This window comes from Muscardinus avellanarius, assembly GCF_963383645.1.
Source record: "Muscardinus avellanarius genome assembly, chromosome: 14".
NCBI lineage: Eukaryota > Metazoa > Chordata > Mammalia > Rodentia > Gliridae > Muscardinus > Muscardinus avellanarius.
This window is the reverse complement of record NC_137800.1, coordinates 77,454,909-77,481,886: the sequence shown is the minus strand read 5'-3', so window position 1 is coordinate 77,481,886 and position 26,978 is coordinate 77,454,909. Positions and strand designations below refer to the sequence as shown.

The 26,978-nt window shown below is 41.5% G+C and overlaps 1 protein-coding gene across 1 annotated transcript in view; it reads right to left on the bottom strand.

Annotated features, from left to right (window-relative positions):
- CDKAL1 (CDKAL1 threonylcarbamoyladenosine tRNA methylthiotransferase) overlaps nt 1-26,978 on the bottom strand; it is a gene marked incomplete at both ends in the record, with an annotated part of 604,736 nt that overhangs the window by 485,844 nt on the left and 91,914 nt on the right. Inside the window, one exon of the mRNA XM_080710287.1 lies at nt 17,729-17,813. Coding sequence (XP_080566413.1) covers nt 17,729-17,813 — 85 coding nt within the window. The remainder of the gene's footprint in view (nt 1-17,728; nt 17,814-26,978) is intronic.

Here is a 26,978-nt window from a genome sequence, read left to right as displayed (position 1 = left end):
TGTATCAAATGATTTCAGGATATACAATTGGAGAAAGAAAGGAAGTCAGGGAAAGGAGAAGGGGGATGGAAGGGGGAGAAGGGGGTAAAAGGAGGAGGAGGAGGAGGAAGAGGAGGAGGAGGAGACCCGCAGAAGGGAAGAAGAGGCGGAGGCCATCTTCCCTGCACATGTTATGGTGAAAGGCACAGGAGGCCAGTGTCCAACCCAAGGAAGCATTCACTGTGTATTCTTTTACTTTGAAACATTAGCCATGAATAATACATATATATAGAGAGAGTGATAGATATAGATCACCAACAGCAAGAAACTAAAATAAATGTAGCATTTATTCTAAATATTAAAGCCAGGCGTGGTGGCGCACGCTTGTAATCCCACATTTGGGAGGCTGAGACCGGAGGATCGTGGTTCGCAGACAGCCTCAGCTACTTAGTGAGGCCCTCCGCAACTCAGTGAGACCCTGTTTCAAAATAAACAATAAAAAAACTGGGCAGGGGATGTAGCTGGGAGGTCAAATGCCTCTGGGTTCCATCCTCAGACCCGCAAAAATAAATAAATAAATAAATAAATAAATAAATAAATAAATAATAAATAAATGTATGTTAGCATTTGGGGAATCATGGTAGTAAATTAAAAAACAATTCAGTGTACTATACTTGCAACTTTTCTATTAGTCTGAAATTGTCAAAATTAAGCATAAGAGAAAAAAGACAAGAGAAAGAGAAAAAAAGGCACACAGAGAAGAAACACGTCCTCCACGCAGGGTAACTGCGACTCAAGAGTTATCTTCAGAAGGTGAAAACTTCAGAATCTCCCCTGAAGACTGAGCTGGTACACCAACGTGGCAGATCAGAAAATGTCAGGGGAGAACAGTGCCTGGTACCTAGGAACTCTGATAACATCTCTGAAATATGAAAAGTAATCAGAGGTAGAGCTGTCCCTCCAAACTTGCTGTTCTCTGCAATGATCAATTTTGCCCATCACTGGGGGCAGGGAGGTGTCCGGTAAAAGGCATGGAGCCAGCAGGAGTACACTTCATTAACATCGCAGGCTGTTTTAAATCAGCTGTATTTACATGCATACAGGTACCATCATCCACATCGTAGGGTTACCACATTTACCTCTGTCACAATTACCTGAGACGCTGCACTTCTTACTAACCTATCATCTCCCAAGAGCAGCGACTGTGTCTCATTAGTCTTTGAATGTCAAAGCTTGTAACAACCAACAGATATTTGTCAAATTAATGAGTACTCATTCCTTTAGCATATCACATAAAAATGGCTGGCTAAGTGTGGTACAATTACTTTGGAAAACCTGTAAGAATGTCATTTAGGATGAGTATGTTTTGTTTTCAAGGTCAATAAAAGCTGCAATCAAAATGCAGAGGGCATTTGCTCCCAAATGGAACACATCCCATCCTATCTAGCAGTGGCCAGAATGCATAAGCATGTGTTTTAGATAAAAACTCTAAATCCAATATATTGAGGTTAATATGCGAAATTGAGCCAAATGATATATGTCGATGAGTGACAAAGTAAAGGTAGGAAAATTCAATCTCCTTTGACAGGAAAAAAAAAAAAAAAGGTAGTTAAATATTAAACTGGCGACAGAGTCCAATCACTTCACAATCATTACCAGGGCCTATTTCTGGGCATTTGAAAGGGTTCTACACGGGTATTTCATTCTGATCACCAATGAGTGAGGAAGAAGATGCTCTGAATACAGCGGTGGCCTGGTCCTCAGCTGCTTCTCATCTGGCCAAGTCAGTGTGAACAGAGTCTAAGATCAGCTGCTGTAAAATGCACTAACATGTGTCCAAAGAGGAGAATCCTAAAACACTGTGAAGATTTGCTACAGCAAACAATGGTGCGACAAAAGTACTTGTAAAATTCTCTCCTTGCAGGCGTGTGTGCGTGTGCGTGCGTGTGCGTGTGCGTGTGTTCATACATCTGTAGAACATACAGCACAGGATTGCCAAGTATATATTTTTTTTTAATTTTATACTACCTATGGAAAAGTCACTTTCCCAGAAGACTACAGTACTTTAAACTCCCACTGGTAATAAATCATAGCAAATACTTCCCTATATTCTCAGAAGAACTGAATCTTTTTTAAAAATCTAGTGGATGAAAAATAGTATTATATTTTAATATGTATCCCCCTGAGTACTAGTAAAGATGAAAACCTTTTCATGCCTATTTGCTGCTAGTATTTCCACTTCTATAAATTATCCAGTCATATCCTTTGGCTATTTTTTAATCGAGTTGTCAAACTTAAGGTACTCTATATCTATGTCTCATATATATATATATATATATATCCTTATTTTTTGCTATTTCTAATATTTTTTAGTGTTTCCAGCCATACAGAAATTGTAATCATTAGATCATGACACAGATCAGTGGGTCACAACTACCACTCAGAGAGCCGATCAGTGGTGCCAAAGGTCTCTTCCATACAAAGAATTCCACATGTCCTGCAGGTTCTGAATTCTCTGCTGAAGAAAAATACCTACTTAGAACCTAACTCCACTTTATAGACGATGTATCTCTTCTGTAGTTTTAGGGATTCAACTTCTGTGAAAATCCAGGAAAGAGCATACTTGGTTTAAGAACTTCGGCAAGAGTCGTCTTCCATATTGGAGAGGCATAATGGTCTTCAGGGCAATGCCATTCTTGGCATATCTGCCGTTAAAGCCACACAAATCTCAGACAAGCTTCTCTGCAGCGCTCCACCAGCCACTTCGTTAAGTCTTCTAAAGTATGCCTGCCCCGGCATTTCTACCTTGAAATATATGATCGGGTTTTTGTGCATTCTCCCATAGATTAAATACATTCAGAGCCCTGTGTTAGCTGGTTTTTAACTCGGTGTATAGGTAGATTATGACATTCCTGGAATTCATGTCAGAATGAAAGGTACGGTGCAAAGCACTCATTTTATAAAAGGATCATTAGGTCTAAGTTTCAGAAACACAGCCCTAGATCTACAGGAAAGATAAGATGCATCCCTCCCTGTCAGATTCTAGGCCTCTGACCCACCTCTCTCTATCACCACTAGAAAAACAGACATGGCCCCTCCCCAGCCCACCAACACCGACCCGGCATCTCGGCTGCATCTGCCTCTTCCTCCAAGAGCAAGCTCTACAGCTCCAACAGCAGCACAGGCACAAAGGCAGTGGGACGATAAGGGACCAGAAACATACACTCTGGCCACCACCGGCCCACCATCACTCCAAGTTTAAAAGTCCTCGCTAAGGACAGTTGTCGAGGAGCACACCTAAAATCCCCGTAATTAGGAAGATTACATAGGAGAATCATAGGTTCGTGGCCAGCCCTAGCAATTTAGAAAGGCCCTTAACAATTTAGCAAGAACGTGTTTCAAAATCAGAAAGTAAAACAGGGCTGGGGGTATAGCTCAGAGGTAGAATGACCCTGGGTTCAAACCCCAGCACAATAAAAATATATGCACACACATACATACATACATATATATATATATCCTAATTATACTGTTTATTATTCAAGCCACCTATTTCTCATTACCAACTTGGGATATTTTAAATTTCTCTATAAACAACCATCTTATAAATAACCAAAAGCTTGTAACCGAGGAGAAGAAAGGAAATTTCTAAAGTTTCTTTGAATTTCAGTAGACTACCTACCAGTCATTCCCGTGGTGTTTTTTCTTAATTGCTATTTTTAAAATGTACTTGGTCACTGCCATGGGATCCTTTGTTATTAACAAAAATGGTAAAAACATTGACAGTGAATTAGTCAATGTCTCAACTATAGATAACCAAAATACTATAAAATATGTTGACTCAAGGCGTTTTGTCATTGGAAGAAAACCACATCTTTCCCTTCAGTAGCTATCATAAAATATTGACAGGCATTTAAGGAAAGCACCAACTTTAACTTTCTAGTTTTGCCATAAACTTGCTTATCTGATCCCTCTTTTAATAGAAAAAAAAATTATGAGCTTGAAAGCACATCATTGGTTGGCACAAAGGATGAGCTGTTGACTTCTAAAACATATCCTTAAAGACATCCTTGACGTCCACTTTAATTTGTATTTTTCCCAAAACAGTCTCTATCATGTGATTCTGTCAGTTTCTTTCTTCGTGCGACTACATTGGGAAAAAAAGGAGCTAGGAACACACACATACACACCCTAAGAAGAAAAACACAAAAGTAGGAAGGACCAGGACATAATTATGCCCAGGTGGCTCACGCCAATGATTCAACAATCTGTCTCCATAAACACACGAAAAGATGCTTGCGGGATGTGCAGGTCACGGTGCAGGGTGAGGATGCAGCAGCCTCACTTCCCTCTAATAGTAAAAATGGCACAAACAAGGGAGGTGGGCCTGGGAGAGGGAGAATTAGCATACGTGAGAACACCAAGGCCAACCTCAGTATCCTGTGGGGAAGGGGAGGGAGCGTGGAGGGAGCAGAGGAAAGCTCGCCAAGTGCTGGGCACATGGACATCTCTGTCACCATGGACAGTATGATGTGAGCCTACAACGCACCAATAAAAGTATAAGACAAATAATAAAAAAGAGAGAATGCATCCCAAACCCTCCCAATTTGCCAACTCTCTACTGGTTTCATCTTAGTCTCCATGTCCTTCAGGTTAAACATAAATCACTAACTTTCTACCTCACTGAAAGGAAACCGTGTTCTTGGCTGTACATGAAACAGTTTAGAATTATATAAAATACTGTTTTTTAACATTTAATTATAAAATGAAAATTTAACTCTCATTCAACCTATTCTCTAATTGGATAAGAGCCTCTATGGTAGTCATTATAAACTCTACTCTTGTTTTCTGTCTGAATTCTTTTAAAATTTCTAGTTTCTAAGCTAGCATTATAATTATTGTACCACAGAGCTCGATCTCAGGAGCAAAGAAATACACACTTGCTTTTTAAGTTCCATTTCAAACACGGTCCTTTGCTCTTCTTTAGAGTAGAAAATAAGTGTAAGTCTCACTCTTATTAACATGTGTACAACATTTAAGCCACTCTTATTACTTCATACGTCATCTGTGCTGTTTCCTGAATGTCCTGAATAAAGGCAGTAAGAGAAAGAAGGACCATTTGTTCACAGATCTGCTGCAGGCCTCCTCCGATGCATTAGTCCTATTAAATGATAGAGTCAAACAGAATGCACGTCTCTGTGCTTACACCCTGTAGCACACATGTCAACGCAGCCCTCCACGGACGCTCACTCTTTCTTTACTAACAACCCCAGTTCTTTGGGGAGCAAAAATGTGCAAAATCCAAAAAATAAAAACACTCCACTTCTGGCCTCTTTGATGTGGTTCCAGACAGTGAGCTGCAAGCACAGGGTTTTAAGTAGGACTCCCTAAAAAGTTCTTTTGGAGAAGGAATAGTGTCCAGTAGGATGCCCACCTCGGTACTTCCTCCTTTTGGGAAAGTACATGTGATGGCTGAAGGGCAGCAGCCCTTAGGAAAAAGACACTGAAATTACAAGCTCATTGCCAGGCGTGGTGGCGCAAGCTTGTAATCCCAGCACTTGAGAGGCTGAGACAGGAGGATTACACAGGTTCACGGCAGCCTCAGCTACTTAGTGAGGCTCTCAGCAACTTAGTGAGACCCTGTTTCTAAATAAAGTATAAAATAGGTCTGGGAGTGTAGTCCAGAGGTAGAAAAGCCCCTGGGTTCCAACCCCAGTAAGAAAGAAAGAAAGAAAGAAAGAAAGAAAGAAAGAAAGAAAGAAAGAAAGAAAGAAAGAAAGAAAGAGAAAGAAAGAAAATAAATAAATAAAGGCTTTTAAGCCAGATGTGGTGGTGCATGGTGCACACTTGTAATCCCAGTACTTGAGAGGCTGAGACGGGAGGATTACACAGGTTCGAAGCCAGCCTCAGCTACTTAGTGAGTCTCTCGGCAACTTAGTGAGACTCAGTTTTTCCAATAAAGATATAAAAATAGGTCTGGGAGCATAGCCCAGAGGTAGAAAGTTCCTGGGTTCCATTCCCACTACCAACACACACACACACACACACACACACACACACACACACACACACACACACACTTTACAGACTTCAGCCTTCACACTCCTGGAACTGAAAACCAAAGCCAGCCACTTCCTACTGTGAACTTTTTGTAGGAGAAAATCTACAATTGTAATTAGCTTGTATTTTTTAGATTTTCCGTGACATGCAGCTAAACTTAAAGTAATACAACCTAATAAGAAAGGGATACAAGAAAAGATTCTATGAGAATCCCCAGAGCAAGACATCAGTTCTGATAGAGGTAGGGTAGAGGAGATCAGGATAAACATACAAAGAAAGCAAACATAGGAGCCGGTTCACCCATTTGTGCAGCTTGTACCATCATCCCCTACACTGGGCGCTGAGACACAGATAAATGAATACTTAACGACTGAGGTGTCCTAAGCAACTCTGAAAAGGGATGCAGAAAACAGAAAACACTCTTAAAATACTATTTTACTTTTATTTCACTATTTTTATGGGGCAGCCACACACACAGGCAAGTTGGATCCCACCTACACCTGATTTCCACAAAGGTGCCATCCAGTCTGTGGAGGTGGGACAGGGATCGGCTGCAACCTTAGAGTGAGCTAATGATCTAATACTCGGGAGGCTGAGACATGAGGATCACAGGCAGGAGGTCAGCCTCAGCAACTTAGTGATGAGTCCCAGCAACCTAGCAAGATCTTGCTTCAAAAAAAATAAATAAATAAATAAAAGAGGACTGCAGGATAGTCTCAGAGGTAGAATGCCCCTGGGTTTGATCCTCAATACCAAAAAAAAAAAAAAGTTGAAGAGGTAAAAATACTCTGAGAAGAATTTGTATCCACAGCTACGTAAAAGCAACCATTGGGTAGTGACATTCCTACCCAATTTCCCAGGATCACAGATACCCATGGCTTCATTTATTCTAATATACCAGCAACTTCATAAATGTAGACCAGAGAGCACCAAACCTAAGTGCAGCCATAAGGAAAGAACATAAACAGTTAATATTGAATACGTCAGTAGCATGTGCTATGGTTTTAAAGAAAGCGTATCTTTTTTCAAATTTCATTTACTATCGATTATTAAACAAGACTAATTAAAAATTAGGAATATTCATGTTTGGCCTACTTGGAGCATACAATAAAGGGAGAAAGGAAAAAAGCCCCTTTTTTTCCCCTCTGCTGTTGTATAAACACACACACTAAGAATAAGTACAATGTCTTTCAAACCAAAACAATAGGAAATCACTCTTGGCTGAAAGAACAGGTTTAGATCATGCTGATTTCTTCTTTAATCCTGCTAAAGCAAGTATCTGCATGCTTTCCAGAGCCTCCACCTACAGAGCTGTTAGGACCACAGCCAACACATATATTTAATTACGTAAGTATTCAATGCTATCAGCCAGCTGTTGCCGGTACAGAATACACTGACCTCTTTCACTCAGTCCGCATAAAACAGCAAAAACAAAGCAACTGTTGATGGACCAGTAGTCATGAAATATGCAAAGTGCTATTCTCCGAAAAGATTTCAGATAACTACATAAACTCAGTTTTGCATTTTGAAATGATTAACTACCTCTCAGTGGATTCTGCTGTTCCTGATGTGCAAATTAAGTTACTAATCTTTTAACTGTTAGGTTTTGTTTTTTTTCTCCTTTTACAAAGTCAACCGTGGACTTCATTCTGAGACGTACTTTCCAGTGTATTTCCAATCAGATTTCTCCCTGGCATGTCACATGATAAGCGTCTGCCTTCCTTCCCATTCACTTCCATGTCTTTCCATGGTTACGGAACAACAAAGGCCAAGAAAGGAAATTAAGAATCTGCTCTGGACATTCATAACTCTCACCCATCACTTGGGGAATCAACAAGAAACTGTTCACTGTATGTTTCCAGGAACCTTGTTCCTCCAATAATACCAGTCTTAATGCCAAACTGGCTTGTGGGGAGGGGACACAGAGCTCCAACTCCAATAGAAAGTGGACTAGACAGAACTGTGAGGCACTTAAATAAACGTGAATGAAGGGAATTCACATATGGCAGATAAGAAGACCCACAGGCAACAACTTACCCAGGGCAAGTGGGCCTTCATCAGATAGATCAAGTTTTTAATTCAATTCAATAAATAAAGTGGTGAAGCCGGGCATGGTGGCACACGCTTGTAATCCCAGTACTTGGGAGGCTGAGCCAGGAGGATCATGGTTCGTGGACAGCCTCAGCTACTTAGTGAGGCCCTTTGCAACTCAGACACTGTTTCAAAATAAAGAATCAAAAATAGGGCTGGGGGTGTAGCTCAGAGGTAAAATGCCCCGAGGTTCAATTCCCAGTACTGCAAAAAATAAAATAAATAAGATGATGCTATTTAGCAGAAGTGCTCTAGAGAACAAGGGTACCTCAGTAAAGAGACAGCCTTGCTGGCATGGGGGCACACACCAGTAATCCCCAAACTTAGAAGGCAAGGATGGAAGGATCTCAGGTTTGAGGCCAATTCAGCAACTTAGTGAGGCCTTCTGCCACTTAGTGAAACCCTATTTCAAAATGTAAAATATATTAGGTCTGAGGTCAAAGGTCAGAGGTAGAATGATCTTGGGTTCAATCTCTACTACAAAAAAATAAAAGAAAGAGAGAGAGGGAAAAGAGGAAGAGAAACAGAGAAAAGGCAGGTTCATTGTCCTTGTAGAACTGTGTCACTCCTCTTCAAAGATCCTCACTTCATTGAGCTAACCTTTCCAACACTTATACTTCTTCCTCCACAACAGCTGGCTGATTTTTCATTCTTTCAACTTTGGGGGTCTATCTGGTCTTATTTGTTCACTCATCAAAACTCAACAACTTGATACAAAACACAAGGCAATGTTGTGATATTGATATAGTTATATTACATATATAAGCTACAATATCCTTAACATAAATTATAAACAATGAATTTTTGATGCAATGAAAGCTGAATGAGGTTGTTTAAGTCCTTTCCCAAGGAAAAAAGAGTCAGTTTAACCTAATTTGTAATTGCATTGTGTTCCAAACTCAAGGCTAAGCGGTACTGGGTGTTTGTCCACCTGTCCCATCCCTGACTCAAGGTAAGATGTTTCCATTAACCCGGTGGCCAGGCCCCTGGGGCTGGCCCTGCTCCTTCAGCATGGTGGGAAGAACAGGGTCCTGCCATGCACAGCACAGCTTCTGCCAGCACCACCAGGTGGCTTCTGCAAGTGAGCAGCAGTACCCTCGCCCTGTCACAGCATCCTTGGAGCAAGCCAGCTGGACCAGCAGAGAGAAACACAAGCTTCTTACCTCACCTAGGACAAGAGAGGCAGGTTTCATCTAGTCTGTAAGCAAACCATAAAAGGCACAGCAGCACAATGCCTTAAAAGAGGACACAATATTGAAATTTACAATGTTCTTTCCCCATTTCTGAAAATATACGGCCTTTCTTTGACAAGGGACTGACATCAACCTTGGGGATCATTCTTGTAAGAGTCGATAAGCAATTTGGTCTACTAATGGTCTCTGTTTCCTAGGAAAAGGAAAACTTAGTACACAGTAGTCGAAGACTGCCTCAAAGCTTACAATCTGGTAAAGGGCCAAATTTAATATGCAACAATAGACGTTTGTATGGGATAAGGAAGTAGCCCAGAAGTCAGGGTGATTACCTTGGTAGAGCTTGGAGGTGAGGGGTGAGGGTGAGAAGAAAGATGCTCTTGCCTTTGACGGGAGTTGAACGACGAACCGGGAAGGATTACTGTGGGGTGGGCTGTTAGGGAGGAGTCACAGAAGCACATGTGTGCATCTAGGGGAAAGCGAGTCTTCAGCAACCAAGGAAGAACACAATGGTAACAGGTTATGTACTTGGAAAACTTTATAATGAGGAAGGATAAAATTCTATGGAGGAGTGGCAAAAAAAAAAGTAGGAAAAGATGGGCAAGGTACAAATTTAAAAATACCTTCTTATGCTAAGAAATTATATATCCTATAATTGAGGGAGGAAACATGGAAAGGTTAGAAGAAGAAAGCATGGACTGGGACAGAAAAGCTGAGACCAAAGATTAAAAACATACTGAAGTATAAAGAGTGGGAGAGAATGAGAACCGTAAGACCACAGCGACGGCGACAAGGAGCAAGGATTAAACTCAAAAGATGTGTGTCTGGTCTGCGATAACTTGATGGAACATGAGGACCCAGTGCTTTTCTGGGTCCCAAGAACGTTAATCAACACTTACACATTGGGTTTAAGAAAAGGAGAGGAAAGGGCTCAAGGGAAGGAAGAAGAATCCTTCCCAAAGGGAGTGAAGGGAAGGGGGAAAAAAAAAAAAAAACCATGTGACTAATCAAACAAGGCAGAAACTCCCAATTGAAGCACAGGCTAGGGAAAGATGAGGCGCATCGGGGGAGTTTCTGATGGTGACCTCAGGCCACCAGAGCAGAGCCCTGGAAGCACGGAAAGCAAGCCAGCTCAAGGAAGAGGTGGAAGAAATCAGTCTATATGTATCTGAACATGGAAACAAATCGTAAGAAAATATATATTCATATTAATCATACCACTGTTTGGATAAAAAAAAAAAACTTATCACTGGGTGTGGTGGCGCACGCTTGTAATCCCCGCGCTTGGGAGGCGGAGACAGGAGGATCGCGCAGGTTCGAAGCCAGCCACGCTAGCTTAAGAGACCCTGTTTCCAAATAGGTCTGCGAGTGTAGCCAGGAGGTAGAAGGGTTCTGTCCCCAGTACCACCAAAATAAAAATGAAAATACCTTATTAAAAAAACAATGACTCATCAATAATACCCGTTAAGTTGAATAGTCCAATATTGACTTTTTTTGGTGGGCAATGGTGACTAGAGGAATAAGATCTGACTAATGAAAGCATATAATGACGCTCTGTATCTGCTGATGACACTTGAAACAGGTTGGTGGCCCACCTCAGCTACCTAGCGAGGTCCTTCACAACTCAATGAGCCCTGTTTCAAAAATTTAAAGAAAGACTAAAAAATAGGGCTGGGGTGTAGCTCGGGGGTACAAATGTCCCGGGGTTCCATCCCTGGCACTACAAAAAAAGAAAAAACAAAACTTATACAGAAGTCATTTCATAAAAGTAGAAAAGTTAAAATTCATATTTTGGGGGGAGGAAAGCTAGAAATTGAACCCAGAAGCATTCTACCCCTGAGCTACACCCCTGACCCTTTTCATTATTTGTTTTCAGTGTCTTGGTAGGTTGCTGAAGACCTTGCTAAGTTGCTAATGCTAGTCTCGACTCGGTAATCCTCCTGTCTCAGCTTCCCAAAATCTTGAATTAAAGGGATGTGCCACCATTCCTGGCCAAAATTAAAATATCTAAGCTTAACAAAAAGTCAAAATCCAGAATTAAAAAATAAGCATATGTAAAAATAACTTATTAGCTAACTTATTTCTTGCAAAAGTCACACTAAAATCCAGTGTATTTTTTTCTTCTCATGCCAAAATAAATGTTAATTAAAATTTTTAAATTAAAATAGCTTTTAGTTCAAAAAATAACAACCTACCAGTGAATCTAGTTAACAATGAAATCATTTGGCTTTTTATTTTCTTTTAAAATGGATAATTAATTACTGAAAGGCAAGCACTTCCCTATATTTAACAAGTCAGCATTTTTAATGATACTTTATTTTATGAACTTAAGTTGGAAGAATGTTCTTATACCTTCCCCAGCTTCCATTTATAGAGAACACAAAGCTTAATGTACATAAAACAATATTTTCACAGTGCAAATGTGAATCTATGTAAGGAGCTTTCCTATGGAGAAAAAGATGGTTTACAAAGTGAATATCCCTTTTCTCCTGTGCCCATTTCTCCCATTATTTTCAGTATTCTTGCAAGTAATTTTCCTCAGATATGCAAACCACCCTTTCAGCATTGCCATTTGTTTCTAAAGGAAAGGGCAGTTCAAAAACCAAATGGCCCGTCTGTCCACTATCAGTATGGCTAAAGCACAGTGCCCATTTGGATTAATAATGCACAAGGTCAAACAGAGGCTGTGGGCCTATGATCAAAGGAGGCTGCCTATTCTGTCGTTTATACAGAACACACAGGATGTGTTTATTTTCACCAGCCTCTGGATGACCTCCTGTAGGTGGCAGAAAAAAGATCCCACATTTCTATAAAGCACTCAAGGGAGTTCTCTTATTTGATACTCATATTAGAAGAAATTTGTTTTGAAACTTTTGATCTCTTTCATTTACGCAAGAACACCTCAAGTTAAAGTCAATCTTGCCTAAATCAAATTGGTATAATAGATAAAACAAGGCCAGGGCAACCGAGACATGCTGCCAAATCACGTGCTTTCAACTGGCTGCCATAAACACAGTGCTCATTAGCGATTGATTTTCATAAATTAGTACAGGCAATAACATTTAAGGTTCTAGAGTTCAAAAGATAGTCCAGCAAATTCCTTACCTCCAGTTTTTGTTTGTTTTTGGAGGATGGGAGTATTAGGGAACCCGGGGCATTCTACCTCTGAGCAACACCTCCAGCCCTATTTTTTGATATGTTGTGTTTTCCTTTGTTGCACCCAGTACCCTTTGCCCAAATAAAGTTGCAGAATTATGATAGTAGGGTGAGATTTTTTTTCCATAACCTTGACCTCCTTCCTTACACGTAAAGATTGTTTTATTTTGCCGATCTTCTCTCTCCCTTTTCTTCTTTGTCTTTCTAAGGATGGAGCCCAGGGCCCTGAACATGCTAGGTGTGCACTTTACCTACTGGGCTCCACCTCAACCCTGCTTCTAATTTTAATGTTATTTTTTGTGGTATCAGAGGTTGAACCCAGGGGCATTCTACCTCTAAGCTATACCTCCAGCCCTATTTTGTTTGAAACAGGGTCTTGCTAAGTTGCCGAGGGCTTGCCAAATTGCTGAGGCTCACTTCAAACCTGTGATCCTCCTGTCTCAGCTTCCCAAGTACTGGGATTTTAGATGCCTAACACCACACCAGGCTCCTGGCTCATTTTTGAGAGTCATCTTATCTGGTCATCTGATATCAGTGTATTCTTAGTATTTCATAGTTGTTTATCTTGAACTGTTTCTCACTTCATTTTGTTTCTTGAGCCACCAAGCACATGACTCCTTTCTTCTCTCTCTCCCTCTTTCTCTCTCATTCTGGGCATTGAACCCAGGGGCATTTTACCTCTGAGCTATACCCCCAGTCCTTTACTTTGAAACAGGGTCTCACTGAGTTGATGAGGCTGGCTTCAAACCCATAGTCCTCCTGTCTCAGCCTCCTGAGAATTGGGTTTATATGCCTGTGCCACCATGCCCAAAGAGCACCTCCTTTCTTCAGGAGCGAAGAAAAATGAGGAATATTTGTCTTTCATGTGACTAATACAGTTTCATTGATTAAGATCCAAGAATTATGAATTCTTGATAAGACAGCCAAGGTACTGGGAATGGAACTGAGGGGCATTCTACCTCCAAGCCATACCTCCAGCCTTATTTTATTATCTTATTTTGAAACGGGGTCTCTTTAAGCTGTAGAGGGCCTCTTAGTTTATTTACAAACTCAAATATCACTGTTAGTGGGTTTGCTCTAGATGATATAAACTGTGTTGTGAAAGTGCTTCAAGGTAACCATACCGTGTTTGAATGGCTACGTGAAGTAGTAATGACACACACGTGGAGCCTCTTGACACTTTAAAGCTTGTGGTGGCCGGCACAGGTTCCTTTAATGTACTACCCTGCTTGATGGAAGAATTGTAAAGAGTATTACATATGATTAAGTATTTTTTAATGACTTTGTAGTTTTGTGGTTTTTGTCCGGTACTGGGGATGGAACCCAGGGGCATTCTACCTTCAAGTTATACCTCCAGCCCTAGTTTTTATTCTTTTTATTTTGATACAGGGCCTCACCAAGTAGCCAAAGCTGCCCGCGAACTACGATCCTCCCCTCCGGTCTCAGGCTCCCAAATGCTGTGATTATAAGCATGCATCACCACGCCCAGCTCCCCCAGCCTCTGTGTGTGTGTGTGTGTGTGTGTGTGTGTGCGCGCGCGCACACGTGGGGGGGGGTACTGGGGTTCCTGGAAGCCCTTCTACCTCCGGGTACACTCCCAGACACCTATTTTTATACTTTATTTGGAAACAGGGTCTCTTAAGCCATCATGGCTGGCTTCGAACCTGCGCGATCCTCCTGTCTCCACCTCCCACGCGCGGGGATTACAAGCATGCGACACCACACCCAGCCACCCAGCCCTTTTTATTCATTTATCTTTTAATTAGAGCCCCTGTAAGTTACCATGAGCTGGTCTTAAACTTGCTATCTTCCTGTCTCAACTTCCCAAGTTTTAGGATCAGAGGTATATGGTATGCTACTGTAACACCTGGTCCTTACCTCAATTTTTGCTATTTAAAATCAAACTGGATTAGACAGGAGAATCACAGGTTCACAGCCAGCCTCAGCTACTTAGTGAGGCTCTCTGCAACTTAGTGAGACCTTGGTTCAAAATAAAGAATAAAAAATAGGGCTAAAGGTGTAGCTTGGAAGTAGAATGTCCCCGAGTTCAATTTCCAGCATCACAAAAAAAAAGAAAAAAAAATTTATGTTTCTTGTAGGGGGAAATACATAATTTGCAAATATGATATGCTCATTAAAAAAAAGAAGAGCACTCTCTCTGAACGTGTGGCATCTGGGGAAGGCCATTCTCTGCTCTGGCTGATTCTCCCTTATCCTGACCCCAGAAGTGACCCCCACCCTGGTCCACCCCACTGATACCCTCCCGTCATAACCTGCATAACTCAGGAAGAGCTCCTCGCTCCTCACATTCTCAGTGCAGGGAACTAGCACACTCAGCTGTCGCTTCTGTGAAAACCTTAAATCTGCATTTCTTTGCTATCTGCCTCAATTCTACAATTGCTTAGCTGACATCTTCATCTGGGAATAATTAAACTGTTAAATATATACACTCAGACTGCTGCGGTTAAAATGTCACCTCCACCATTTAGCAACTAAATGGTCTTCAAAGAACTTCATCTGTAAAATAAAAATAAAACCGGAATCTCCAAGAGGACTCACCAACGGGCTGCAGGAGTCAAGCTAGGTAATATAGAATTCACAGAGCACAGCATGGTGACCGCCGCACAGAAGGTACTCAGGAACGGCAAGTGCACTCATTACCCTGGTCACATTCAGCTGGGACTTCAGATATGGCACGTTCACAGACAACCACATCTTCCCTCAAATGAGCTCCCTTTCTGAAATGCCCTATTACATTTTAGCCAGAGACCTTGGAGTCGTCTCCCACAACGCTGAAAATATAAGGAATTCTTTTATCTTGGGTCAACCTCTTCCTTCTGACTCCCCACGCTTCCACATTGAGACCCTCAGGACCTGGGACCTGGACTACCACAGCCGCACTGATGTCTTCTCTTCCTTACACCCGACCATCCTTCAGCTGCTGCTAGAAATGAACCTCTAAGACCAAGGGAGCAAACACAGAAGATACTTTTTTTTTCCCCCTTTGGTGATACTGGGGATGAAACCCAGGGGGCATTTTACCTTTGAGCTACACTCCCAGCCCTATTTTTTATTCTTTATTTTGAAACAAGGTCTCACGAAGACGCAAAAGGCCTTGCTAAGTAGCTGAGGCTGTCTACGAACCGGCGATCCTCCTGTTCCCAGAAATGGGATTACAAATGTGCACCACCACACCCAGCTCCATTTTATTTAATTCATCGTATACTATAGTATTATGATTTAAAATACTGCCCAGACAAGGTGTGGTAGCACACACCTGCAATCCTAGTACGTGTGAGGCTGAGACAGGAGGATTACAGATTTGAAGCCAGCCTCAGCAACTTAGTGAGGATCTCTATAACTTAGCGAGCTCTTGTTTCAAAATAAAAAATAAAATAGGGCCGGGAGGTAAAGCTCACAGGCAGAATGTCCACAAGTCAAATCTTTAGTACCACCAAATAAAAAAATTGCACAGGTAAAAGGAGAAAGAAGCTGGGCGTGGTGGCCCACGCTTGCAATTTCAGCATTCCAGAGGTTGAGACCAGAGGATCGTGGTTCAATATTTCAACTCCTAGGTACATATGCTAAAACAATTCTTGTATGTGTGCACCGGGAAAATGTTGAAAATATTCATAGCAGCAGTGTTCATGAAAGCAAAACACTGAAAAAAATGAAGCAATATCAATAATCAAATGGATAAACTGCAGCAAATCTATTCAATGAAATACTATGAGTGGCCAGAGTTATTCTGTATCCATCAAAGCGGATAAATCTAAAAGTATAATGCTGAGGGGAAAATGCACATCTCAGAAGAACACCAACAGTATAAGTCTAAATAATAAAACTCAAAGCAGGACTAAACAACATACCGTTTGGGCAATTCAACATACGGTAAGTAGACAATAAATTTCCTAATCCGAGTAGAGGAATGACTCACAAAGGTAAAGATAAAGATTCCTTTTTGGGGGTGACACATGGTGGTGTCCACAGTCTGGACAAGCATACTTCCTATGCTGAGTGGTACATGCTGGTGCTGTTTATTATTATTTTAAAAGTACATGTTCAGCCAGGCTTTCTCCTTTTACCTGGTGCACACTTGTAATCCCAGTATTTGGGAGGCTGAGACAGGAGGATCACAGTTTGCAGACTGCCTCGGCTACTTAGTGAGGCCTTTGCAACTTAGTGAGACCCTGTTCAAAATAAAAAATAGGGCTGGATGTATAGCTCGGAGGTAGAATGCCCCTGGGTTCCATTCCCAGTACCACACACACACAAAAACAGTACATGTCCATACACAGTATTTCACAATAAGAACCACTGCAGGGGTGGAGGAGAACAAGTAGGGGGGTAAATTTAAGAAGTGGAGAATCTTAAGAGGTCTGGCTGGAAAGGCAAGAAAAAGCCCAGGGTAACATCTCACGGGCTCTAAAGAGCTAATGAGGCCTGGTATGTTCAAATACAGATGCAAAGATGTAGAGGGTCAGGCATGGTGGCACACACCTATAATCCCAGCACTTGGAAGGCTAAGACAGGAGGATCACAGGTTCGAAGCCAGCCTCGGCAACATAGCGAGACTCTTAGTCACTGAGTAAGACCCTGTTCCAAAAGAGAAACCTAAAAGGCCTGGGGGCATGTGGGAGTGAACCTCAGAGGTAGAATGCCCCTGGTTCAACCTCCAGTACCACACACTCAAAAAAAGATGGCAGTGGGGCTGGAGAGGCTAAAAACATAGAATGAGGATGTCATGAGTTATCTAAGGACATAGGTGGGAGAAGATGCAGAGAACATGTGAACATACAGCACTTCTTCCAGTTTAACCTGCGAGGACAAAGCAAGGGGCAAGGATTTCTACGCCATCCCCTCCACATCCATCCTCCTGGCAGCCGGGCATTTCTGCACCTAGAGCTGGGCTAGAGGGAGGGAAGAGAAGGGGGCATCTCACAAAATCGACACTTGCCACCTAAGAGGACCACATTATCAATACTTAAATACTCAAACTACCCAGGGGCTAACTTCACAAATGTTCAAATTGCATTAGGAAAACATTAGGAAAATCACCATTAAAGCTTCATTTTTTATCAGATAAATTCAAACCACTGTAATCATAAAAGGTTCAACTCGTACCTTTTTGATCCACACTAAATACTTACGTAGATATTAGGAATCTTGGAAAGGCTAATTTGCTGAATAATCAAGTCTTACCTTGATTATTAACAATTGGGGGGGGAAAAAACAAGACAAGTTCCACTTACTTAATTGAGTTTCTAAAGTGGTCTTCTGCGGGATTTTTTACAGTACAACTGTTCAGGAGCCACAAATCTGCCTCTGATGCATTTTCTACAAAAAAAAAAAATACAAAAAGTAAAAGTTAAATAGCACATTTAATCAAATCAAAAACACCCAAGTGTGGCCAGGGCTGCTGGGGAGAGGAGAAAAGCAGCAGGAAGAGTGGAGAGGCGACAGAGGGCAGGAAACCCCGTGGAGACATCCTGACCAGCAAACACTAGCGTGAGTCGTGGGCCCCGTCTCTTCACCCAGATAGAAGAAGCACGGCATTTTTCTTCCTTTATTTTCAGTGCATGAGAATACTATCTAATAACTGTCAAAAACTTATGTGAAATTGGCCTAATCTTACATCTGAATACAATTAATTGCCCCTTTATGGACTATCTACTAATATTCTTCAGGCACAGGTATTAGCATGTACCAAATATTTTACCTTAAGAAGTTATTAAACCTGTAACCTGTCTGCCTTGAAAATTAATGATGTACCTCACAGTGATCCATTTATCAGTAACACTTTGATTAAATGCTATTTTACATTATAATAACCTCACTGGCAATGCACAGGCAATCCAAACCGATGTTAACTAAGAAGAGTGCAAATACCTATGCTCCTTGATACTATTCTACCTTGATACTAGTTGCCTCAAAGGAACTTAAGAGATAAATATAGGATTACCATAAAGAAAGGTAAACCAGGACTGCAAAGTCCAGCACCTTCAACAGTATTTTAATAAGAACAGAAGCAAAGGTCACACGGCATGAAGAACACACACACACAGCTATCCCAGCACATTCTCCATCTGGGAAGATTCAAGTAAAGGAACTAGGTCAGAGGGATTCTGCAGACACCAGACAGAGCTTCTGGTAACTCCAATATGAACAGGCAGGATGTCCAGTTGTGCTGGTACACACCTATAATCCCAGGACTTGGGGGCTGAGACAGGAGGATCACAGGTTCAAGACCAGCCTCAGCAACTTAATGAGACTAAGGAACCTAGGGAGACCCTGTTTCAAAACAGTGTAGCTTGGAGGTAGAATGGCCGAGTTCATTCTCCAGTATTGCAAAAAGATAAAATAAAATAGGACCAAAGAGTTCTTGAAACTACAGAAAGGCAGAGAAACTCATTACTTGTGTGTGTGTGTGTGTGTGTGTGTGTGTGTGTGTGTGTGTGTGTGTGTTTTACTAGGGGTGGAACCCAGGGGCTTTCTATCTCCAGGCTATATTCCCAGACCTATTTTATATTTTATTTGGAAACAGGGTCTCACTAAGTTGCTGAGAGCCTCACTAAGTAGCTGAGGCTGGCTTCCAACCTGTGCGATCCTCCTGTCTCAGCCTTCCAAGCACGGGGATTACAAGTGTGCGCCACCACCTCCAGCTCCTCATGACTCTTATATCAGCTGAATACTAAGCTCTCCTTTTAACTTCTCATCCATCAGTCAGAATAGCCTTTTATAAAACATAAACCTGATTATATAACCCACATACACTCAGAAAATATGAGGGCTCACTGACCTACAGTCCCTCCAAATTATCCCACAGGTCACCCGCAAGGCCATTCATCGATCTGATCCAGCACTCTCCCAGTCTACCAGTAACTCAGTTGGTATCCAAGGCCAATCCAGATCTGGCCACCAACCTCCCAACATCCCCTTGTCCTGCAATCACCAGAACTCCTACTCACCATAAAGGTGGGACTATCAGCTCAAAGACTAAATTCACATCAAATCCCATAATATACTGTCAAATTCTCCTCCAAAAGTGAGTGCCACAGGGAACACCCATGAGCAAGACAAGTATCATTTCCCCACAGTCTCGCACACAGCATGTGCCATCAAACCTTTGACTTCTGGCAATCTGGTAGGAAACAGAACCCAGTAAGGAATGAACGTGCGTTTCTCTTATTATGAGCTGAGCAACCGTTTGTGTTTAAAGGCCACTCACAGCTTTTAGTTTTTATCCCCCTCCTCGTTTTTCATCTGTTCCTATCTTAGGACCATTTTTCTATCAGGCTAATGAAAATTTTCACCTCACATTTTAATTTGCTTCACACAAGTCACAAAGAGTATTAAATCTATGCATATGATACAAGTTGCAGTATTTTCCCGGGCTGTCAATTTAACTTTCTCATACAGTTTCTTCTATTTTTAAGATACTAAATTCATACACTCTATTTGTAAGATATGAAATTTATCAGTCTCCCAGGTGTAGTGGCACCCACTTGTGATCCCAGTATTTGGAAGGCTAAGACAGGAGGATGGCAAGTTCATGGCCAGCCTCAACTACTTAGTGAGGACTCCCCTCTACAACTTAGTGAGACACTGCTTCAAAAATAAAGAATAAAACCCGGGTGTGGTGGCGCACGCTTGTAATCTCCGTGCTTGGGAGGCGTAGACAGGAAGATCACACAGGTTCGAAGCCAGCTGCTCTGGCGTAAGAAACCCTGTTTCAAAAATATAGAATAGGTCTGGGAGTGTAGCCCAGAGATAGAAGGGCTTCCAGGAACCCCAGTACCACACACAAAAAAAGAATAAAAAACAGGAATGGGGGTGTAAGACCTGGGTTTCATCCCCAGTACCAAATGTGTGCTGAAATTTCCCCTATGCATGCTTGTCAGATACATGCACCACATACCCACTTATATACATACATATACACACACATACACACATATATATAATATAGAAAAATTTAATGCTCACTAAAGATTATTGACAAGGCAATGCCCATATATCCTTTACAGAAGCTATTCTTAAAAAATGTGGGACTGGCCGGGCGTGGTGGCTCACGCTTGTAATCCCCGCGCTTGGGAGGCGGAGACAGGAGGATCACGCAGGTTCGAAGCCAGCCGTGCTGGCAGAAGAGACCCTGTTTCAAAAATATAAAATAGGTCTGGGAATGTAGCCCGGAGGAAGAGGGGCTTCCAGGAACCCCAGTACCACCAAAAAAAAAAAAAAAAAAAAGTGGGACTGCAACTGAAATTTCATGCAACTTCTTTTAAAAGCAACAAAATAGCAGGGTGTAGAAGAGTGTCTAATATCTCATTTGTTCTTTAAAAAGAAATTTTGTTCTAGATAAAACTTCCAGAGGCATGCAGGAAACAGATGCTTGCACCTTGGAAGGAAGGTGAAGTTTCAGTTGTCCCATATATTAACCGTGTATACCCTTTCTATTCTTTCTCTTTTCATTTCTTTAAGGCTCGCTTGAACACTGCCGTTTATATATTTATTTACTTACTATTTGTGGTGGTAGTAGGAAATTTAACTCTGGGGCATTCTACCTCACAGCTACGCCCCCAGCCCTTTGTGTTTTTGTTTGTTTGTTTGTTGTTTTAAACAGGGTCTTCCTTGGGTTGCTGAGAGTCTCACTAAGTTGCTGAGGCTGGTCTCAAACCTGTGATCTTCCTGACTCTGCCCCCCAAGGACTGGGATGAGATGACAGGCATCCCCCATCACATCTAGGAGACACTGCTGTTATAATTTATTAAACATTAATCCTGAAAAGGCATGAGAATACATAATTTATATCCATCTATAGTTTGAGTTTTAAAAAAAAACATGTATTGCTTTTTAAACTTTCCTCTCCATAGAGCTTGGAATCAATAGCTTCCTTTCATTTTAAGGTGAGAACATAAACTATTTTCCTGCTGTGATCCATCATGAAAACGGCGGCCCGACACACATTTTCTGAGGGACTTTTCTCCCCCTGCTAAAAGCTTCTGTACTCACTGAACCAAGAAAATGATGGTCATCAACAAACCTCCCACTTTGAGAGTGAGGACAGACAAGCTATTATTTGTTTTAGTCAAAACACACTTACTTTCTAAACTGAATGTTCATACGCGCAAGGAATTATTTTTAAATCCAAAGTAATAAAAACCTAATTAGTAATAATGATGATCGCTAACATTTTTGGGTATATCTTATGTGCCCAGCAGTAGGCCAGGCATTTCACATTCGCTTTTTTATGTAATCCTCCCAATCAGGCATGGATTCATTTTTATTCCAATCTTAGAGAAGAGGAAAGCTAAAGCTTAGATGAGAAAAGTAACTTGCCTAAAAATCACACAGTAACAGGGTGGGCAGGGATTAGAAGCCCACACCAACTGACTGCACAGACTGCAAATTTAAGGAAATGAGCACATCTCATTAGCCTCTTGATCAAACATAATGCAAATGATATCTAAAAACAAAACCAAGAAGTACCACATGGCCTTGAGGGTGTCTCAAGATATTTCTACGAAGACTAGTAATCAGGCTTCAAAGGCAGCTGTTTTGCTGTTACCAAAACTTCTAGGATTTTGAACGTGTCAGCTCTTGGTCTTTGTTGTAATCAGTAGAAGACGTGGAAGTAAAGGGGAAATTAATGAATGCAGGATTGTTACCCTCGCCACCAAGCAAGCTTCCTGGTCCCCTGCAGGCTTTTCAGGGCTCCCACCAACACTGCTCAGGAAAACAAAACATCTGTCTTAACAACTGTTCCATCAAAAAGTCAACCAAAGGAACGGCACAAAACCATAAAAGGAATCTATTCATAGATTTAAGTACGGTAGGTAAGTAGGCTAATACAAATACATGTTTCACTAAGAAGAAGGGGGAAAAACTTGATGGCCTTGGACCCAAAAACATGTCTTGAGGGATTCTTTTCCACAGAACTCTGGAAAACAAGTCAAGCCCAAACAGTTTAAATGTCCACAACTAATCAGATCCAGGGGGATTAAATAATATAAATCATCTAGTACCTACTAAGAACTTAGAGGAGAATACATACAGCATGTTTTAATAAGAGGGGTATGAGTGTGTTGCTGGGTGTTGAACCCAGGGGCATTCTATATCCGAGCCACACCCCCAGACCAATTTCTCATTATTTTGAAACAGGGTCTCACGTAGTAACAGAGGGCCACACTAAGTAGCTGAGGCTGGCCGTGAACCTGGATCCTCCTGTCTCAGCCTCAAGTACTAGGATTGCAAACTTGCACCACCACGCCCAGCTTAGTAAGAGGTCTTAAAAGCACCTTTAAGATGCATCTTGAAAAACTGATTTGAGCCTGGTATAGTGACCCACACCTATACTCCCAGTACTTTGGAGGCTGGGACAGGAGAATGATAGGTTGGGCTGGGACAGGAGAATGACAGGTTGAAGACCAGCCTCAGCAACTAAGAGAGACCCTGTTTCAAAATTAAAAAAAAAAAAGAAAACAGGGCTGGTGGTGTAGCTTGGGAGTAGAATTGCCCCTGGGCTTAAACCCAAAGACAACCAAAAAAAGAAAACTAACTTCATGAAGCCAAAGAGAGAAAATGAAAACTCTAGTCAATGTAGTCATTGTTTTACTTTACATCTCATGTATGTTCTTTAAATGGACTGTGTAAGGCATGGCATGGGCCAATCATGTTTTCTAAAAGCAGAGGAAGTGGTTCATCCATTGTCCTGGGACTGAGGGTGTAGCGCGATGGTACCGCCTGTCTCCCACACTGCCGGCTCTGGGTCCTATCCTCAGTACCAGAAAAGGCAGTCTCCCTTTAGCTAGCTGGGGTTGGAGCAGGGGGAAGATGAAGAGGAAGGAGGAGAAAAAAGAAATAAAAAAGGTGCCAAAGAGAAACTACAGCCTCCTCCTGGAATTCTCAGAGTAAGAACTGGCGCCCAGCTACACACACGGTGAACATGTCTGCAGCAGAACACAGGCGCTACTGCAGGGGGCATCTTTTGCTTAGACATTATTTTAAAAGAACAAACTAATTATGTGAATAGTCATGCTGAGCACACTTCAGAGCTTTAAGATGAGGAAACTAAGGGTCAACTTGAACTCTGTTTATGGAGGGAGAAAATGACATTTCTTAAGTGCAAAGGGAGAGCTGGCAAAGCTCTACCAATAACTATTAAAAATTAATTATAGAGCTAGGTAATTCAACTCACAATCAAATGAGGCTGCAGGACAGACTTTGCACTTCCTACATAGAAAAGAACATTGTTAATCTCTCCATCTTCATCTCTTCAAAGCCAAAGCCCACTCTCTGACCATCTTGCAAGCTTTCTGTGTATTCCACAGAAAATCTCTTCTTTATTGAAACATTCTAAAACTGCTATCCCAAAAAGAATTCCATTTAGCCAAGAGGGAAATCTTGTCAACCCAGAGAAACTCATTCAGGAGCCAACTGTCAAAACATCTGGTTCCTAGTCAGATTATAGACAGTCCTCAGTTAGCACAAATCAGTAACTCAAGTCATCCGCTCAGAATGGTACATTTTGAGGATCAGCAGAAATTCTAGATAAAGGGGTGGTTAAATTATCTTCAAGCCTGGCGTGGTGGCGCACGCTTGTAATCCCAGCATTCAGGAGGCTGAGACAGGAGGATCGTGGTTCTCAGACAGCCTCAGCTACTTAGTGAGGCCCTCCGTAACTTAGTAAGACCCTGTCTCAAAATAAGGAATAAAAAATAGGGCAGGGGTTGTAGCTCGGAGATTGAATGCCCCTGGGTTCCATCCTCAGACACCCCTCCAAAAAAATCTGCAAAATATTATCTTTAGTACAAGAGCTACTTCTGAGTGTTGACCCAGCAAACTTACTGAGTCCAGACAATGATCAATTTTGCAATTTAAAAAAAAAAAGTATGTGTACGTATTTTGCCACGCAAAAGAGATCCAAATCAGAAATAAAGCTCTGGAAGCCAGGCATGGCGGCACAAGCTTGTCATCCCAGTACTTGGGAGGCGGAGACAAGAGAATCCCAGGTTCACAGCCAGCCTCAGCTACTTAGTAAGGCCCTCCACAACTTAGACCCTATATCAAAATAAAGGATAAAAAATAGGGCTGGGGGGTATAGCTTAGGGGGAGAACGCCCCTGGATTCAATCCCCAGTATCGATTAAAAAAAGGGGGGGGCTCTGGACTTCAAAGTGCAAAGAATAACATCAAAAATCTAACAGCAAAACTGAATATAAAGAATAAAGTATGTACGTTTATAGTCAACAAAACCAAATATAAAGCATAAGGCCAGTGTTCATTCTGACTCATGCCAGACCCATGGTAAATATTTTGACAATGACTCCTAGACAGAAACAAAATGAGCCAGTCATTACATCTAATTGTTGTTAACTGACTGATTAATATTCCTAAGTAACATGAATCAAAACAACAATGTCAAGCTTTCGAAAATTACAAACATGTCTTACCAGTTTCAGACAAAGGTGAGCAGTCATACACACAGAAGAAACAATATTGCCCTAAAAGACTATTTAGGAAAGAGCTATTAGTAAACCTTACAGAACCTGGGGGTTTCTTGGGGAAAGAAGGGCATATCGAATTATCTGACACCACTGCATATAGGCAGGCAAAACTATCTTAATAGCCAAAATTATTTAAGTGGAATCTGACCCCTGAAATGCTGTTACCTAAACTTTTTTAAATTAACATTAATATCCCCTAGCTCCAAACCTATTTTTCATATTAATTTTACTTAGAGATGTATCAAATTTTATTTTTATTATTTGCTTCAGTACATTTTTTAATTACAAAAGACAAATACAACATATTCTAGTCCTGATTTTGCTACAAAAACCACACACAATATAAAGTATTACAATTCAATGATCTAAAAAATTCCAATTTAATGGGCAAGAGATCTGAGTAGACATTTCTCTCAAAATATACAAAAAGCCAATAAGCTCGTAAAAACATGCCCAACATCATTAGCCATCAGGAAATGCAAACCCAAACCACAACGAGATACCTCTTCCCGTCTAGGAGGGCTATGCTCTTCGAAAAACACAGATGTGTTGGCAAGGATGTAAAAAAAACTAGAACTCGCATACACTGCTGATCAAAATGGAAAACAGTGCAATTGCCTGGAAATATAATCTGGCAGTTCCACAAACGGCTGAACAGAGAGCTAACTGATGATCCGGCAATTCTTCCCCTAGGTATACCCTCTGGAGAAATAAAAACAGGTTCACACAGAAGCCTGTACATCAGTGTTCACAGTAGCATTCTTTCTCAGAGCCAGAAAGTAGAGACAACTCAAATGGCCCAAATGATGGATGAACACAGTGTGGTGATATTCATATGATAGTATATTATTCGGCGTGGAGAAGAAATGAAGTGCTTATACATGCAACTCTACAGATGAACCTTGGAAACGTCATGCTAAGTCGAAGAGGTCAGTCAGGAAAGCATCTGGGTCACATGATTCTATTTCAATGAAATGTCCAGAAAGATAAACATATAGATCACAAAGTTAACTGTAGACCGCCTAGGGCCAGAGCAGGTAAGGGGACAGAGAGAACCAGCTAAAGGATATAGAATTGCTTTCGGTGGTGGTGAAAGTGTTTAAATATGATTATGGTGATGGATAAATGATTTTGTGCATGGACTAAAATTTCAGTGGGTGAATTACATGCTGTGAATTATTACCTCAATAACACTGTTAAAAAACGGTCACCACTATTCTGTTTTTGTTTTGTCTTTGTGGTGGCAGGAGTGGAACCCAGTGGCCTTCTACCTCTAGGCTATGCACCCAGCCCTATTTTATTTTTGTAATTTGGAAACAAGGTCTCGCTAAGTTGCTGAAAGCCTAAGTAGCTGAGGCTGACTTAGAGCCTGTGATCCTCCTGTCTCAGCCTCCCAAGTACTGGGATCACAGGAGGGATCCACGCCTAGCTGGCTGTTCTCATTTCTGCGCTTGCTGCCTAAACGTCTTTCCCACCCACCTCATCTTCCACAGGTCAGTTTACAAGTCACCTCCCCGAAGCTTTTGCTACCCTTTTCAGATAAGCTTGTGGCACATCCTGGCAATGATTCCTAAGTGAAGGTAACACCATGCACTCTTCCTCTTCAGACCCCCTGAGCCACCTCAAAACTGGAAGACTTTCATTGTGGATGGATGGAGGGAGGGATGGATGGAGGGAGGGAGGGAGGGAAGGATGAACACGTGAATGAAGAGATAAAGACTAAGGAGGCCAGAACATATGCACATGAGTAAGCATCAAGACCAAGGCAGAAGGAAGAAGGAAAAAAAAAAAAAAACCACCACCATCTACAATAAAAACTAAGACTAAGCTGGTATGGTGATACACGTCCGTAATCCCAAGAGTTGAAAATCCTGAGAAGGATTGCACGTTTGAGGACAGCCTCAGCAAGTAGGTTCACTCTCAGCAACGTAATAGGACCCTGCTTAAAAACAAAAACAAACAAAAAAAATTGGGCCAAGGGGTATAGCTCAAAAGTA